This window comes from Oryzias latipes, chromosome 22 (genome assembly GCF_002234675.1).
Source record: "Oryzias latipes chromosome 22, ASM223467v1".
NCBI lineage: Eukaryota > Metazoa > Chordata > Actinopteri > Beloniformes > Adrianichthyidae > Oryzias > Oryzias latipes.
In genome coordinates, this window is record NC_019880.2 from 17,570,050 (window position 1) to 17,587,552 (window position 17,503).

At 38.4% G+C, this 17,503-nt stretch overlaps 1 protein-coding gene across 3 annotated transcripts in view; it reads left to right on the top strand.

Annotated features, from left to right (window-relative positions):
- Positions 1–262: 262 nt before the first annotated feature.
- The window catches only part of LOC101164267 (apoptosis-stimulating of p53 protein 1), a 139,137-nt gene continuing 121,896 nt past the window's right edge, over positions 263–17,503 (top strand). The window contains exons 1-2 of one of the 3 annotated variants that reach the window (XM_023951409.1): positions 263–478; positions 16,422–16,569. In XM_023951409.1, coding sequence (XP_023807177.1) covers positions 470–478; positions 16,422–16,569 — 157 coding nt within the window. In that variant the 5' untranslated portion in view covers positions 263–469. Of the gene's footprint in view, positions 479–9,106; positions 9,342–16,421; positions 16,570–17,503 lie in introns of those variants that run through there. The other 2 variants (XM_023951407.1, XM_023951408.1) reach the window with 2 other exon arrangements.

Genomic DNA, 17,503 nt, shown 5'->3' on the forward strand with positions numbered 1-17,503 from the left:
TAGGACAACCAAAAAATGAGACCGAGGAGGAGATGAGAAAGGCGGTGACCCAGATTAAGCTAACCACAGGACCGCCCGCCGCGTGCGATGGGGGGGGGGGGGGGGGGGTGTAGTGTAGTGTGAAATGTCAACCAGGAGTTTAGTGGTTTTATTTAAACGTCCAGCTGCAGTTTCCTTTGTGAGTTTCAATGATCCCGGAGAGCGCGAGGCACAGAGGGAGCGAGTCGGAGTGGGTTTGAAGGGGGTTGGGGGAGTGAAAGAGAGGAAGGAAGAGGGTGGGTTTGTCAGGAAAGTAGAGAGGAGCTGAGAGTTTTCTAAGCATCTGATCCAGACTCGCGGAGGGGAAGAAGAAAAGAGGAGGAGGAGGAGGTGTGAATGTATGCAGAAAAGAGGGGGGAAAATAAGGACAATTTAAAATAAAAAGCGCAAATAGCTTCACTGCCGGTGTGGAAACGAGGACTGAGCAGGAATGTTACCGGTAAGTGTTCAGTGATGACATCAAACAGGATGTGCCTCGTGAGAGTTTACGGTTCCCGCCGCCTCTAACGCCGTTAACCGTTGCTAAGCAAGACACTCTGTAATATTGGCGGTACTTTTGAACTTAAATAACTGTCAAAGCTGTACTGTGGGAAATAAAAATAAAGTTTCATCAGACTATATTGCAATGTTAACATGGTGGGTGTGCTTGTCTGTCCTCTTATCTATGCAGAGTAATTAGCTTAATTGGGCAAAACGTATTTTTTTTAAATAAAATAAAACAAAAAATGCATTTGGTAGACAGAGTTTACATATAACAACTGAGAAAGCTTAAAAAATTTATTGGATTTTAAAAAAATATCCAACTTCAATGTTACTTAGGGGTGCTAAACGTAGGTTAAATGTTTGGAACAGAAGTTTGAGTTTCTTACCCATCTTCACTTTTATTAATTCATCCTCATTTTGTTTTAGCGCCTTTCTTCTGGAAGGACATTTAAGACCTCTGATGTCATAAATACTTAAACTGTGATTGGACAAACAGCCAGCGGGGTGATGAGGTGCAACTGTGAGTAGCGGGGTTGGTTGTGTACATAGGCTGTAAAAACAGTGGACGAATCGAGGTGAGACGTCACCCATTAAAAAAACGCCTTAACTCCGGCTCTCGCGAAATGAGGCTAGCTCCCTCACCATTGCTTCCTGACACGGGCGCCGCCATGTTGAAACCAGTTGACAGTGATTGGTCCAAGTCGCTCTGAGTCTAAGGTACGATCTTAGATACGATGACTCAGAGCAAAACTCAGAGCAACAGTAGTTGCCATTGCCTTAGATACAATGACTCAGAGCAATTCGGACCAATCACTGTCGAGTGGTTTCAACATGGCGGCGCCCGTGTCAGGAAGCAATGGTACTTGCTATTTGGGAACACGAAAAGGGAGGGGTTGAGCTGTCCATTTTTACCGTGTGTAGGCTTTCAGTGAACATAAGACATAAGCTATGTGTGAATTCTCACCCTAATCCCTTACTCCTAAAAAACTATATAGCACAAGACTTTCTAGTGCTCTGGATTTTAAAAGAAATTCGGACATGATGCTCTCTACTTTTTTCTTTCTTTTTTTTTTTTTGAATGGGAAATATGACGTCACCGATTTCACGAAGTGAAAATCTAATCAATATGAGCATATTACAATGACTGTTTAATGTTGATTGTTTATTTTAAAAATACTTTTAAACACATTTTTTTCACAAAATTTTTTCAAACGCAATGCATTGTGGTCTATATTCGCCAATCTAGTGAGCATCAATGCACACTGGTCTTTTGCAGAGACGTCTGGGAAACTTGCAGAGCACTGGATTTGAAATTTTAGATTTGTACAGCTCTACAAAATGGCATATGCACCATATAATGCACTATGTTGTGAGAAGTTACTGAATTGAATTTTCTCTACTATCTAACTATTAAAAACTTTATAGTGTGGGACTATCTAGTTCCCTGTATTTTTAAAGCAATCAATAAATATGAGCATTTTTCAAAACTATTTATGAACCCACTGTGTTCTGATGAAAACGTGGATGGTTTATACAAAATTCATATTTTTTAACAAAAAAGGTCTATATTTGCCTAGTGAGCATCGATGCACGCTGGTTTTTTACATACATTTTTGGGAAATTTTTAGGGCATTCAATTATGGAATTGTAGGCTATGTGAAAATTCCTTTACTACTCACAACATAGTGCACCAGATAGTGCGTTCACCCTTTTGTAAATGGCGAATCGAGTGAGTCAGCTGATCCCATTTCTCCACACAGGTGTACAAACTTGGGTTGGTAGATAGATTGTAAACAGATGTAAATAGAGCCTTTTACATTGCAGGTATTCATTTATCTTTGATTCATTTATTTCTGTGAAAAGTGAATTTATTTAATTAGCGTTTGCAGTAAGGTTTCATGTGTTAGGATTTTTTGTATCTCTGGTCATTCGGCCAAGTTGTTGAATGGATCTCATGACAATGCGTCCACATAAAAATTTCCTGTTTTTCATTTTGCTTTAAAGTTGTGGCGTTCAGGATAAAGGTCAGAATTGCAGATTCTCTGCTGTCTTTTCTCATCCAGTAGCCATTTCTCTGGATTGTTTCTCCCTTTCTCGCTCACACACAAATGCATTCAACACTACACCTCTTTGTGGCTGGGTTTAGCTGCTGTCAGCTCCAGACAAAACACAGAAGATATAAGGACGTGTTTACTCCAAAGAGAGCGATAAAGAAAGGACAGAGGGAGCAACACAAAACCCAGAGGGGACTGCTACCTTGATCCTTGACCCCTCCTGAGTATTTTTTAATTTTTTTTTATTTTGTGATCCAAAGCACACATGGGAGTTTTAACCTACCCCAACACAATGTTAAAACAGTCAGTCATTGTGAAAGTGTTGCTGTTATTTTTGTTCTGCCTCCAGAGAACCTGGATCAACTCCTCAAGTATTTTTTTTGTTGGTTTGCCTTTTAATGTTTCCTTCTAAAATAAAAACCCTCAACACTAGTTTAGGATAGCCTAATTCATTGTTCCGGAAACAGAACATGACACCATCTGTGTGCTTCATCGGTGCCGAGCGGATGACGCATGTAAGTAAGAGTGTCAGCTTTACAGCTGTCATTGGTTTCCTTTCCAACAAGCAATATTGACATTCTAGATTCATGACTGCACCCTTCAGTACCGGATGGCCACTGGTTATAACAATAAAAAAAAAAAAAAAAAACCGCAAACAATAACTGAGTTTAAAACCCAAGATGATGTCAGACTTGATTGAAAGATACCTGGAGTAGGATATTTATTCATTATGCAGCACTAATCGAAATAGTTTCTAATATTTTTTTCAATTATTTTGTCTTTGCAACCATCTTAAGTCTGCATAACCATAATGCTACTTTTTTTTAAATTTCTTTTTATTGCTTTTTAGTAAACTTTTAAATACACACAACACAAACACTGCCAGTGTACAATTGAGAAACACAGCATAAATACCCACATACAGCAACAACACACATGGATTTGTCCCGAGTATTGAAAGAAAGGTAAACAATAGTCATCAGGTGAGATGCTGGGTTTTCGCCTGATTAAAATGATCCATTAAAGGTCCCAATTCTTTGTGAATTTGTCCTGCTGACCAGTCAGTTTGTATCGGATTTCCTCAAGGTATAAACAGCTCGTCATGTCGTTTAGCCATTTACAGAAACTAGGGGAAGTAGAAGCCTTCCACTCCTTCAGAATAATCCTCTTAGCTATAATCATTCCAAACATGACTGCTTGTTGAGTTGAGTGTGACAGCTTCTGAGTTTGCTCTGGACAACCAAATATTGCAATCAGAACATGGGGAGTTATTTGTACATTGTAAACGGAACTAAACAACTTAAAAATATCAGAGCAAAAATATGTTAGCATAGGGCATGAATAATATAAATGAGATAAAGAACCTATACCAGTTTGACAACGGTTACAGGTTGGTGAAACAGAAGGAAAAATTTTATGCAATCTTGTTTTGGAGTAATCGTAATGATACTTTTATACCAGTCTCGAAAACACGCTTTGGACGGACCTCTTCCACTAAAAAGTCTATGTAAACAAGTGTAGATGTGCGTTTCGGGCTTTCATGTTCAAAGCTCTTGTTCGCTAGATCTAATTTTGGTCGTCATTGCCATTTTAATCAGAAAGGTCACTGAACCCCAAACATTTCTAGAGAAATGAAACAAAGTAGTCACATGCTGCATGACCAGGTCGGGCCATCGTAGTTCCTACACTTCCAACAAACACGGGTACATGTCAATTAGAAGGCCATTCCCCCACTTGAAAAAAAATAGTTTCGGAGATAAATTGAAATATTAATACTTTTGAAAAATGCAGGTTTCTTAAGCACAATTTAAATACAGGTGCAAAAAGGAACCATTGTGTTTTGTTTCGGCTCTACAGTTTTCATATTTGCATTCTTTTCTACCTTTCATTTTTGTTGAGAACTTTTCAGGTATAACAAAAAAATACATCAGAAACATCACAAGCAGGACAAACGGGACAGTTAGGAGCAGTAACCAGCCCTTGGATGCTTTGTCCCTTTACGTCACTGAATTTTACTTTTTCAAACAATATAGTTTGTCCCTGTTGGCTACGTGTTTACATGTTTGAGTGAGAGCAGAACAGACTGTCTGAAATGTGAATTCTCTTCAAATTTAACTTTACCTCACCGGTGGATGGACTCGTCAAGAACCGCCAGCAGGGGCCTTGGCTTTTATCTCTGAAAAACATTCTGCTGTTAGTCATAATCACAGTTTGTCACTACTCTGACTTTGGTGAGCGCTGAAACATATCTGCCTCTTCAGTTGAGCTTATAAACCTTTTAAATCTCTAGGTTTTTTTCCGCAGGAAGTTATAGATGTTGATGTTATTAGATACTGTAGATGTTGATTTTTATTCTCTGTAAATTTTTCGCTAACTTTGTCCGAGGCATTTCTTTCATCTGTGGGCTGGTACTGGTCCATGGGTCACATGTTACCAGGCCTCAGAGAGAATAGAATAAATTAGTTTTTATTCATTTTCTTAAAACCAAAAGAAAAAGAAACATTTTGCTGATCTATGTGTCAAGCTCTGTTGAGCCAGGCTTTCTAGTATTCTACGAGGTTACTAACCGGAGATACCTCACTTCATGTTGTGTGCATTTTTTACCTTTTTACCTGTAGCAGCTGATGAGTTTGACTCATGTGCTTGTTCACCTTTGTTAGGCCTCAGGTAAGCTGCGATAAGGACTGTTTAGCCTGACATTGACAAACGGACATTCAAGTTAGAAATCTGGGTGTAAGTGGAAACTACACCAAAGTGTGTGTGTGTGTGTGTGTGTGTGTATGTGTGTGTGGAAGAAGTTCATTTCTGTTCCTTGTGAGAAGTTTAGAAGAAAATATTATGTCTCTGAGCGAAGTACCACTTTCTGCACACACAGTGATCACAAACATGGCAAACACAGAAACTATAGCTCTGCTATGACTAAAGGTTAGTCACGCCTCTGATAAAACAAGTGTAAGGATGTTAACACAAAAAAAGTGTTTGAGGTTGCAGTGATTGAAAAAAGTCCCAAGATATGTAGAGTCTAGGGTACTTACTTTGAAACAGAATTTGTGTCATTAAAACCCCACTAAAACAGATCTTTTAAACTATTTTAAAAGCGTTCCCAGTGGTCTTTTAATTATGTGTTGTGTTGTTTTCTAGGCCATAGTTTCTTCAGAGTGGCAGTAGATCATTTGAAAATTGCCACCGAGTTGGGTGTGGCTATTGGCGCGGAGTAGAGCTGCACGATATGAGGAAAACTCGCGATATGCGATATTAGTGATCAATATTGCGATGACGATATAACTTGCGATAAATGAACAAATAGCAGAAACAACAAAAACATCTCCATTTCACCACGCCAAACAAAAGTTTAATTTAAATAAGAGTCAAAATACCTTAAATTATTCTCCAGATGACCCTCGTCTAATTAGGAAGGCAACATCTGACATAAAAACTCCATCCGATTGGTCAACAACGTGAAGGGCTCCATCTGATTGGTCAAATGGATAATGGGATTTATTCAATTCATTATATAGTTCAAGTTGCCATTAGATTGTTTAGGAAATTTAAGGTTTACCGTTTTTTTTAATTTTCACTGACTTTTGCGATATGGATATTGCACAGCTTGAAATCGCGAAAACGATAAATTTGCATTTAATTGTGCAGGCCTAGCACGGAGCAAGCCTACTTCCACTTTCTGTCACCCATCTGTTTACACACATTCTCGATATCTTACAGCTAGTCTGGATCAGTCATTTTCCATCTTGGAAAGGGTTGTACCTCTGTGAAAAAGAACTTCTGCATGGACAAAAAAAGTTCTGATAGCAACTCTTTTATGAAAGCACATTTTGTCTTGTTTCGGGAAGATGCTAGTGCAGCGACCAATGGCTGCAATCAGTGGATTAATATATATTGTATACTGTGTTAATCTCTCTATCTGGACAGAAGGGTAGGATAATATTAATGTGATCCTGCAGGTTCATTTATGTAGGCAGAAGAAATTAGGAAATTGATATTTACTCCATCCCAGCTATCGACTTATCTTCTGCTTGTTTCAATAGAAGCTGTAGAAATTGAGGGTGTTTGAGCACATGTAACCAGCATGTGACCCTCTGAGTGTGTGTGTGTGTGTGTGAGGGGTGCAGCTCCTCTGCCAGCGTGCTCTCTGCCAGCGCAGTCATGCTGCGGTGGATCAGTGCAGCTTTTCTAATCTCTGCCCTGCAGCTTTTGCCCCGCCGCCACTGCTGCTGCCGGTCAGACCCCCCTTCCACATCTCAGTACGAACAATCCGGAAGTATCCACTTTTAGATTATGTTCCTGCTGATTACTGTTGTTGACTTCTAGTATGTTGTGCTTTCAGGATTATTCATCGTTCTGATTAGCTGTGCAATGTTCTGACTGAACAGAGAAAAAAAGGGCTTGATTAGAATGTGTTTCTTGTAGTGGCCTCATCAAGCAGGCCTAACATATTCAAAAAAATATCCAACTTAGTTCTAAAATAATATTAGCTGTGCTTTATATTGCCAGGATGTGTTTGAGTTTGCAAACTCTAGTGATTCTGTCAGTGAAGACATCAGAGTTGACCCTCGATGACCCGACTGGCTCCAGCTCTGCTGGACGTGGGGCTAAAAAAAGAGTTAGACGTCTGAGATACTGAGACCTAGAAGGCTCTGCCACACACCAGGGAAGTCATGTCAGACTCATTCAACTATCATCCTCTTTAAAGGGAAAATAGTCAATAAATATTCATGAAGTTATCATCATTTTCATGTATTTTTTAATATTTGAGGTGTTGGAATTTTGTGTTTCCTTTCCTCAGTGCATTTTAATTAAAAACACCTAAACCAGTGACTTAAATAAAAATAAAAAAGGCCAAATGTTGCATTAAATATAGAATAATATTTAAAATAACTTTTTCTAATAAAAAAAAAAATCTGACAGGAAGCCTCCCATGAATGTGAAATTAGAAAAAGTACTAAAAAGTGTTGCCAATTTACGTGGTGCTTACTTCTCACACACACTCAGCCAGTGAGTAATAATAAAGACCCGTTACTAAACACATAAATATTCAGTCTTAAGGTATTTATTACTTACTCCTGGGAAAAAAGGCAAACTCCTTTAGAGCAAAGCGTTTTCTCGCTCCAAATGCTCTGATAAATAATGTAATATGTCTCCAACCCTTGAATGAGTCTTCATGTCTCCCTGCAACAGCGGCCCTCACACTTTGAAACTTGCTGCACAGATCCGTCTGGAAATGAAAAAAAAATCAGAGGAAATGAAGCAGATGGGAAATTCATCTTTTGCAAACCAAAAATGGCAAAAATGAATTCAAATTTGTTTGCAGTGTTAGTTTGTCATCCGCTTGACTCTCTGTTAAATTAAGATCACCATTCACAATCTTAGTTTTGTCTTTGTTTCATTCATGGAAATTGTGTAATGAACCAAATGAAGTCAGTTCAGTCGCCATTTTTTTACGACACGCATGCCGCCATGTTGGAGTCAGACATTGTCATTTAGCAGTGATTGGTGCAAAATCAGTCAATCAAATGTTTTGTATGTTCGACATGAGGGTCAACCATTCAGTGTATATGACACCTGCATAAAAAAAACACTTTCTGGCTCCAAGAAGCCAAAATCCTCATTCTATTTGTCAGAATTACCATTCTCGCTCTACTACCTTTTTGTAAACAGTTCTTGCTAATCCTAATTTTTTCACAATATTTTTTTCTGTTGTACAAGTTATTAAAGTTATAAACTTACCAATCAGATGCCTTAATAAAAGTATGTGGCCTTATTTAGAACGTTTCAAACCTTTGACTTTCTCCCAAGCCCGCTTTTAAGTGGTAATGGTGTGGCCTCCCAACAAGCGCCTGATTGGTGAGAGTGGTTTCCATAGAACTCGGACCAATCACTTCTTACTGAATCTGGAAACAAGTTATGCTTTATAGGTGAAGTCACAATCACTCGGGCCAGTACACCACATACACCATCCTGTGCAGAGATATTTATTTCTCTATAGATGTTTATGGGATTTTGGTTTCTTGGAGCCAGGAGGTACTTCCTGTTTGGAATGTGGGGGGGGGGGGGGGGGGGGGAGTCACTCAGTCTAGTTATACAGTCAATAGTTCATACAAAAATTAGACTGTGGCTCTTGCGTGACTATTTGGCCAAAAAAATTGTAAATTCTCAAATAAAAACAGAGGTATGAGCCTATTGTGAAATAGAAGAAAAGGAATTCTGCAACTTTGTGTTGAGAATCATTTCATCCGACTGACCTGATTTTCACAGCTACACTTGTTGTGGAATAATCTCGACACTCAACTCTTCATCTATTGAAGGATACACTTTGTTTTAAAAGTTGGTGTGAGCTCAGTCTGACTGTCTCCTCCTGATAACAGCCAGAAAATGATTCACCCTCTCTTATCAGCTGTCATCCTCCCTTTCTCACCCGTTCTCCTCCTCCACTCATTCACTGAAAGTTGACTCCCCTCGCCCCCCCTTCCCTGACACGCTTTTATATTTGTAGTTCACGTCCCGGACAGCAAACACATTTGAGACGCTGTCACCTGCAAAGTCGCCAGTTTCAAACCAGAAAGGATGCTTTAGTTTGTCAAAGTGGCCGGTGCCCTCGTGTGCATGCTCAGCGGTGAGCTCGATGCATGCCCGATGAGGCGCTTTTTGGGGCTGGTGTTGGAGCGGCTGGCGGTTCTGTCTAAAAACCTCAAGCTGAGAGATTGCAAGAAATCAAAGAAGAAACTCAACAAATGGAAAAGCAAAGCATGGGTGAGTGTTGGATCCAGACGTGGTCTTCTACGCTGACACTGCTTTACACTTTTGAAAGATGTAGACTTTTACTTCATACCCACTCATATTATTGTGGGTTTTATTTAGCACTTCACAAAACTTTTGTTTGAAAAAAGAAGTAAAAGTGTTTCAACAGGAGTCCAGACGTTTTTTCCCCAACAAAATAAGCGTCAGCTTGTTATTTTCTGAACAGCAAAATACATGGTGGTCTTTGTCCCCCCAGCTTGCTTACAGTCTCAATCCTGACTGTCTCACTTCCTCCCTCTAATGCTTAAAATAGTATCTCCATTCAGCACCAAAGGCATTTTAGGTACCACAACTCAGTCTGCTGTAGATGTGCGTATGTGCATGTGTGTGTGTGCACGTGTGAGTGTTTGAATGAGAGAGTGCAAGATAGTTTCCTTAGCTTTTCGATAAACACAAACAAACTGTCCTTTCTTTTTTTTATCAGTTAAACATTACAAAACAAATTAATTTGTTCTTCCAACTTTATCATCTTTGTCTAAAGAAACCACAATGACTGAAAAGGGTTTTCCAACAGTAAATTCTTTCGTTTTTTGTGGCCAAAAATTCTACTTTTAAATCTATGGATTGTTTTTTTTTCAGTTTGTTCTACATTTAATACAGAGGTTTACAGATGTTGTAGATCTACGGATCTATTCAGACACAACACATGTTTAGACAAAACTGAGCCTCTTTCTTGGAATGATTAGGGCTAAATATCAATGATAATTTTCTAAACTGATGACTTTCAGATTCACAGTGGAACAAAAATACTTCAGCTAAGATATAAGCAGATGTAGACATTTATGAGAAAAACTTTTTGTGCTTGAGATCAGGTTTCTATTCATCTTTCTTAAATGCCTACTTTACCATTACAGAGAAAATACCTCAAATAATGAATACGTAATGGCACATTTAAATAGTAATAGTAATTAAAATGTTGTATATTTTAATATTTAAAAGAAATAGTGTTGTCTACGAGAAAAAAATATACCTTTATTTTCTGCAAGCATATACAGTGGTACAGAAGAACGCTCCATAGAATGGAAGATCTGAATCCCAAATGTTGCTGGGACCATCCCAGTACTTACATCACAAAGTTATCTTTATATTGGCTGCAAAAAATCTGATTTTCCATAAAGATTTCAAAAAAATATGGTGAAGTTCTTTTTTGTTTTGTTTTTAACTGCGCTTCCCTTCCTTAACAGTTGTCTTCATTTTTTTAGGGAAAAAATCGAATAAAATTCATGCGATGTCCTATGGCATATGCTCGCAATTCTTTTTTTTGAATGCCAAAGGCGATGATGAAAACAATTTATGAATCCACTATTCTGATGATGGCAGCTTGGACGACTTAAAAAAAAAATGTAAATACATTTTTTTGAATAACAAATCGTTGAAACACATTGCATTGTGGTCTGTAGTCACTAATCCAGTTACCATCAATGCACTAGTTTTTCGCAGAGACTTATGGGAAATATCCTGGGCAATGGTTTTTGAAATTGGAAATTCAGACACGCTGACAAAATATAGTGCACTAAGTAGTGAGTAATAAGAGAATTCGGACGCAACCCACGGCTTCCCACATAATTCTATGGGAAGTTGTATTTTATATATAGTACACACTGGTGGAACGAATTGCATCTTTTACCCAATTTATCATTTTAAACTAGAGCTTATATGTATTTTGCTGTGAAAGCGGACCTACATGTTTGAATAAATAAGGTGGTAAATAGGTTTTAAACAGAAAGCCAAAACCGTTTAATTCTTCATGAACATTTTGATTTATTTTTGGGTGAAAATAAATTTCCTTCTTTATTCTACAAAAACGTCTGAAGAAAATGACCCATAATTCCTACAGTCAGACCGGCAGCTGGTGGTGGTAGTATTATGATTTGAGGCTTTTTCTTTGGTAGAGTGTAGCTGCAGTGAAGCTATGATTAGATGACTTAATAGTAAGTTAATAGTAATCTACAGAGTAGCTGTGTTTGCTGGGTTGTACGTTTTTTGTGCGTGTTTGTATTGAAATGTTCTTGTCTGTTTGTCTAAGAAGAGCTTTGGAAATGCAACCCTTCTCAGTGTGGCAGCATCCAGAGATTACGTGATATGATCTGGGACAGGTGTGCAGAACGCTGTGGATTAGTGGATGGGATATATTTTGTCCCTGTCTGTGTGTACATGTGTGCACGTCCTACAGTATGCAAACACGGGGCAATTTGTGTTTCTTTGTGTGTAAACAAGAGACAGAGGGAAAGAAAAACGAAGGATTTGAGATTAAAAGTGCATTTTGTGTGTTTTTGTGTGTGTCTCTGTGTGTGAGATCCTATCCCAGATTACCCTAAATTTATCCGTCAACTACTGACAGATGATCTAACATGACATCATTCAAATCGGCACTTGGTAAAACACGGCTGTAGGATTGCAAATACATTGTGCCAAAACAGTTTTTATGGGGTCATTAGTCCACTGATCACTGTAAATAAATTATATTTTATTTGATCTGGAGACAGTTACATAAAATGATACGAGAGGGAAATGCTATATATAATCCAAGCTAATATAAGGAAATGAAACGGTGATCCGCAAATTAAATACTCGATAAACTCTAATCTGTAATCAATGTTTTTGCATTTGTTGTCACAAACGTGTAACTGCAACTTGGTCTCAATAATAATCAAAACCACCCTCAGATTTAGATAAAAAAGACTACTACTACTACTACTACTAGATTTTCATGATAAAACCAACCCTTCACATTCTGTTCCTGAATAAAACCCAAACCAGAACGACCTTTCATGTATTTCCGAGCGCTTGCAGCTCCGCGCTAACGTACTGTAGCTGACCTGCGATATTGAGTAGGAGTAACGTCTAAACTCGAAGACACTTTATCTATAACTCTCAGTTTGGGGGGATGAATGTAGTGGTAGGGAGAAGCCCTATACAGTGATGAAAGTCTTCCGGGAATTCCCGGAAATCCGGGTTTTTGAGCAAACCGAACGTACTTTCCGGGAAATAAAGACCAGATCTCTACGGACAAATCGCTTTCCGGATCAAAAAATGGTCTGAAATCAGCTAATTTTAGCTTTATTTTCTATATTTCTCCGCAGATCGCTTCCTCTATGGTCGTGGCCATCTCTCGTCTTCCCGGCCTAATTGACCAATGACAGGACGTTTTAGTTGCTTTCGGATGCGTCGACGGGTCTGATTGGCTCTGTCTGCACCACGTGGTCAGCGTGACTCGCTTCCCTAGAGACCAAAACTGGCGGACCCACGCTAAATTTTCACAAACACATCTGAAGAGTTTGCGATCAAATTTGTGTTAAAATAATGGCAGGCATCGTCATTATTGAGCGTGGTCACGACCTCAGTTGTGAGAAGACGATAAAAAACAAATTGAAGTGGTCTTGGCTGGAAAAAAAAGATTTTTAAGGTAGTGTAGGTCAAATACTTTTTTGTGTAAAATAATCTCAAAACCACATTTTGAAATAATTTCAATTTTAGTTTTGAGTTTCAGTTTTTATTTTGAATACATTTCTCTAATTTATTTGTATTTCCTAATTACCATGATTTAGTCCAGTATAGTTGACATTAATTATAAGTATTTGATGGTTTGGACCCACACTCCCTTAAAAAATAATGTTTACAATGTTTAGTTTAGTTTTTATGTTTGTTTTGATATTTCCCAGATTACTTAGTATTGGTGTTAAAGAATTGATGTATTATGTTAAAGAATTATAGTTTAAAGCAGATCCCATATTTTGATGTAGTTATAGTTTGAGAAAACAGTGCAAGTGGATGTTGTACATCAGTCATTTCTAAAGCAGAAATAATGTATAAATAACTGAGGTATTTTCATAGAATATAATAGTTACTGGTGTTCTTTTTGCCATTTGGGGCTTTGATGTTACTATATTTTAGCAATTGTATGTTTTGCAGCTTTAAGGAAAAGCGTAGATTGTAGGATTGTGTTACTTTGAGCAATTTTCCAAATTCTTTTTTGGGACCAGCAAGTCCTTAATGGAGAGTCAAACTAGGGGTTTGAATGACAAATCATGATGCTCCAATTAGTCTTAGTTTCTTGATAAAGAAGTGAATAACTAGTTGCCAGAATGCACCAGAATGCATCTAAGACCACGTATTTTTCCAAAATTTCGCTCTGTGCCCGCCATATCGCTCAAAGAAAAGTTCAGGGATTTTTTCCTTGCCTGACTTTCATCACTGCCTATAGGTTAGGGCAGTGTTTTTCAACCAGTGTGCCGCGGCACACTAGTGTGCCGTGGGAGATGGTCAAGTGTGCCGTGGGAAATTGCCCTCATTAACTGATCTAAAAACATTTCCCATCTCCAGGATTTCAGCTCTGTGTTCATCCAAACAGGCCCTGATAAAACACTGAGGAGTTAGGAATATAAAAGATCGTAAAATACTTTTTCTTTGCGTTTATTTTATTTTATTAAAGACATTTTGATAAGAATGACGGCAGCGCGATTCAGCTGCAGCTCCGGCTGTATTTAGGAAAAGTCCCGCCCCTTTACCTGTCTCCACCAATCATTCTTGAAGGCTTAATCACATGTCATCAGTCTGCCCAATCAGAAGTGGTTAAAGTCTTCACTTCCTTGTCTCGATTTAGCTCGTAAAGTCGCTCAGTTCTAACAAAAATACCAGCTAAAGCTCGTCTTCAGCGGTGTAGCTTTCCACAGAATCCGGTATCAGACCGTGGAACAAGTGAACAAAACCATGAAGCTCCGAAAAGCGATCTCCGCCGGCCGTTTTTATGCACTACATCTCCCATGATGCATTGGGTTGTGAGAGTGACAGCGTAAAAGGAGTTCTGTTGTTAAACGTCTTGAAAACAACGAACACACTTCAAACTTTTTTTAAATCTTATAACTTAACTTTTATTGCATCTTTTAGAAAAACAGCTGCAGCTTCCAGCTTTTTCTGCAATAATTATCACAAAAATGCATGTGAGATTGTGGAGGGACTGTAGATCAAAACAGACTATGAGTTTCTCCTTTTTTTTTCATTTTTGGATGCTGGTGTGCCGCGGGATTTTTTTTAAGCTTAAAGTGTGCCGCGGCTCAGAAAAGGTTGAAAAACACTGGGTTAGGGGAAGAATTCAGTTTCAGCCAAACTGTCTTGACTTTTTTGAATTACCAAGCTGTTTCATGAAGTGAAGAAACACAGAACTTAATACTGTATGCTCAACAAAGAAGTCATCAGTATTCGGCCACATAGACAACACTTGCTGACTCACTTGACAGATGTACAATAACTGAGAAGCTAGACCATAAAATACTAAAAAGTGATAAATACTAATTACCTTTCTGTGTGAAGTTTGCATGTTCTCCCCGTGCATGCGTAGGTTTTCTCGTTGGACTCCGGCTTCCTCCCACCATCCAAAAACATTCTTCATAGGTTTATTAAATTTAAATTGTCTATTAAATTCTTAAATTGTCCCTAGGTGTGAGTGTGTATGGGTGTGTGATTGTGGCCGTGCGACGGACTGGCGACCTGTCCAGGGTGTCCCCTGCCTTTGCCCATGACTGGCCAGTATAGGCTTCGGGTGCCCCGTGACCCCAAAAGGGATAAAAACGAGTTTAGAAGATGAATGAATCAATAACTTGTCTTTCAAGATCAGCTCTTAGGAAAAAGATTGTAGTTGTGACGTTGCAAATACAGTGGGCGGGCCACAAGCTCCCTGCTCTGCTCCATTCTGATGCATCCACTGGTAGACGACTACATCCATGAACATCTTTGTTTTTCTCATCTGAGCTGGCATCGAAATAAAAACTGTACATCTGGATAGCTGAAATTTTGCTCGCCCTGGTAATGTTAGGTTGGGGATGTGAGAGGCTGTAAACTAGTGGGAGAACGTGTAAACAGAGAACTCTCAGTAATCGGTAACAGGAAGTGGGGGTGGGGGTTGCTCAGCGTCAATTGTCCCGCCCACAACTCAAGGGCAAATGATGACCTTCAGAGTTCCCCCACTATATCGTGGTTCAGCCTTCATAGTGTGGGAGAGTTTCTTTTAATGTGACTTTGCAATCCTACTTTGCAGAGCGTGTCCCCCACGATAAATGAGTGTGCAGAGCCCTGTACTGCCGCTCTGCAGAAACTATTTTGTAGAAAAAGACACAGGTTATTTGATTTTGGCCAAAAACTGCATAATCATGAATAAAAGACCACTGGTAAAGCTTTTGAAATACGTCAAAAGATGATCGGAGCTGGACTTTCAAGTCACTTTTTACATGGTGAACTAATGTTCATACAAGGAAAAAAATCCTTGCTGATGCAAGCCATGGTATGATTTTTAAGGTCTTTTTAGTAGAACGAAAAGACCATCTTTATAATCCTATTATTAGAGTAAGTAGTCTGTTTTTGTTGTTGTTGAATGAAAGCAAATATGTCCTGTATGTTGAAGTCTTGTAAACCTGCAGATTCACTTATCATTGTTTCTTTTTTTGTCTTTACATGTGATTCTAGTGACAGACAGATGAATGTAGGAGGGAGAGGCTAAATGTGTAAAAAAGAATTCCCACTGTTCAAACACTGTACAGATGGACTGCTGTTGATTTCACAACAAAGTGATTTTATCAGGGAAAGAATTTGCCTCCTGAGAAATTTTACGTCAGAGGCTGCTTTAAGTTCAAAAAGGTCATCGTTGTTTATTTGTGAGCATACATACATACATACATACATACATACATACATACATACATACATACATACATACATACATACATACATACATACATACATACATACATACATACATACATACATACATACATACATACATACATACATACATACATACATACATACATACATACATACAAGAAACCTTAAACTTGTTGAAGATCACAAAATTTGAACTTTCCAGCATTTTCTGAACTGATAATCTGCACTCATTTAGAGTAAATACAAAAGTATTTGAAGTCCATGATATCCCTACAAAAGTAGAAATAGGGAATTCGACTGGGTCAAGACAGTTTTAGTCTGGGCCACTTTTTTAATTTGAATGAACTATAACATTCGATCTGTTTGTGGTTTCAGGTGATCCTGACAGTCTATCTCAATGACACCCAGCAGATGTTAACTGAGGTCCCAGTTACTCCAGCAACAAGAGTGGTTGATGTGGTGGAGTACTGCAAGGAGGCTGGTGAGGGGGAGTGCCACTTGGCCGAGGTCTGGAATGGACACGGTGAGTCCAATCACTGGTTTACCAGAAATCGTCAGGAATCATACTTTAGCCATCCATGTTTTCATTTGTATGCTAAGCAAAATGTATATGGCACATGCCTAATTTGTTTGGACTTCCGCCAATTTCCGCTGTTGGTTTCTAAAAAACTGAATCCATCTTTAAGGTCTTTGGAAATCTAAAAAAAGGAGCAAGAAAGTGGGTTTAACCACTGTTACTTAAAATCTTGTGTGGTCCAAACAAGCCAAGGCAAATCTGATGTTATAGAATGAAACCAAAGACCTGCTCGCGATCAAGGACTTATGAAAATTTGACAAACGGAACCTGTTCTGTACAGCAGACACAGTGCAGAGAAGATTGATTGACACGGTTAACAGCCAATCAGGATGCAGAGCACATTGCACTGTTCAAAAAGAGGAAAATATAACTGACAAAAAAGCAACAAATCAGCGAGTGAGACTGTAAAAGGTAAACTATGTTAAAGCGAGGGAACACTGTAAATATTTAGCAGAATACAGAGTTAAGAAAAACATTTTCCAAGAACTTTTTAAATTGACGGATTGTTACTAAATTGTTTTATTTGTCCTTACATGCAGACTAATGATATTTTTTAATGGAAAAACACAACCACTAAGTAATGTTTACAAAAAAGACAGCCATAATCAGATCCATGAGGTCTTTTTGAATGTCTGGTGGTTTAAATGTTTCAAAGTTTATCACTAAACTACTGTTGGGGGCTCTATGAGAAAAACAAAGCAATATTTGATTTAGTTTTGTTATAATCTTCGATTGATCTGAAAGGAACTAGCATTAGATATTGATTCCCTCTGGACAAGTGGTGATTATTTGATTTGTTTGCAAGTAAATATTGATTTGTAAAGCGGGGAAATTTTTCTTTCTGACTGACATATAGCATTTAAAATAACTGATAAAAAGG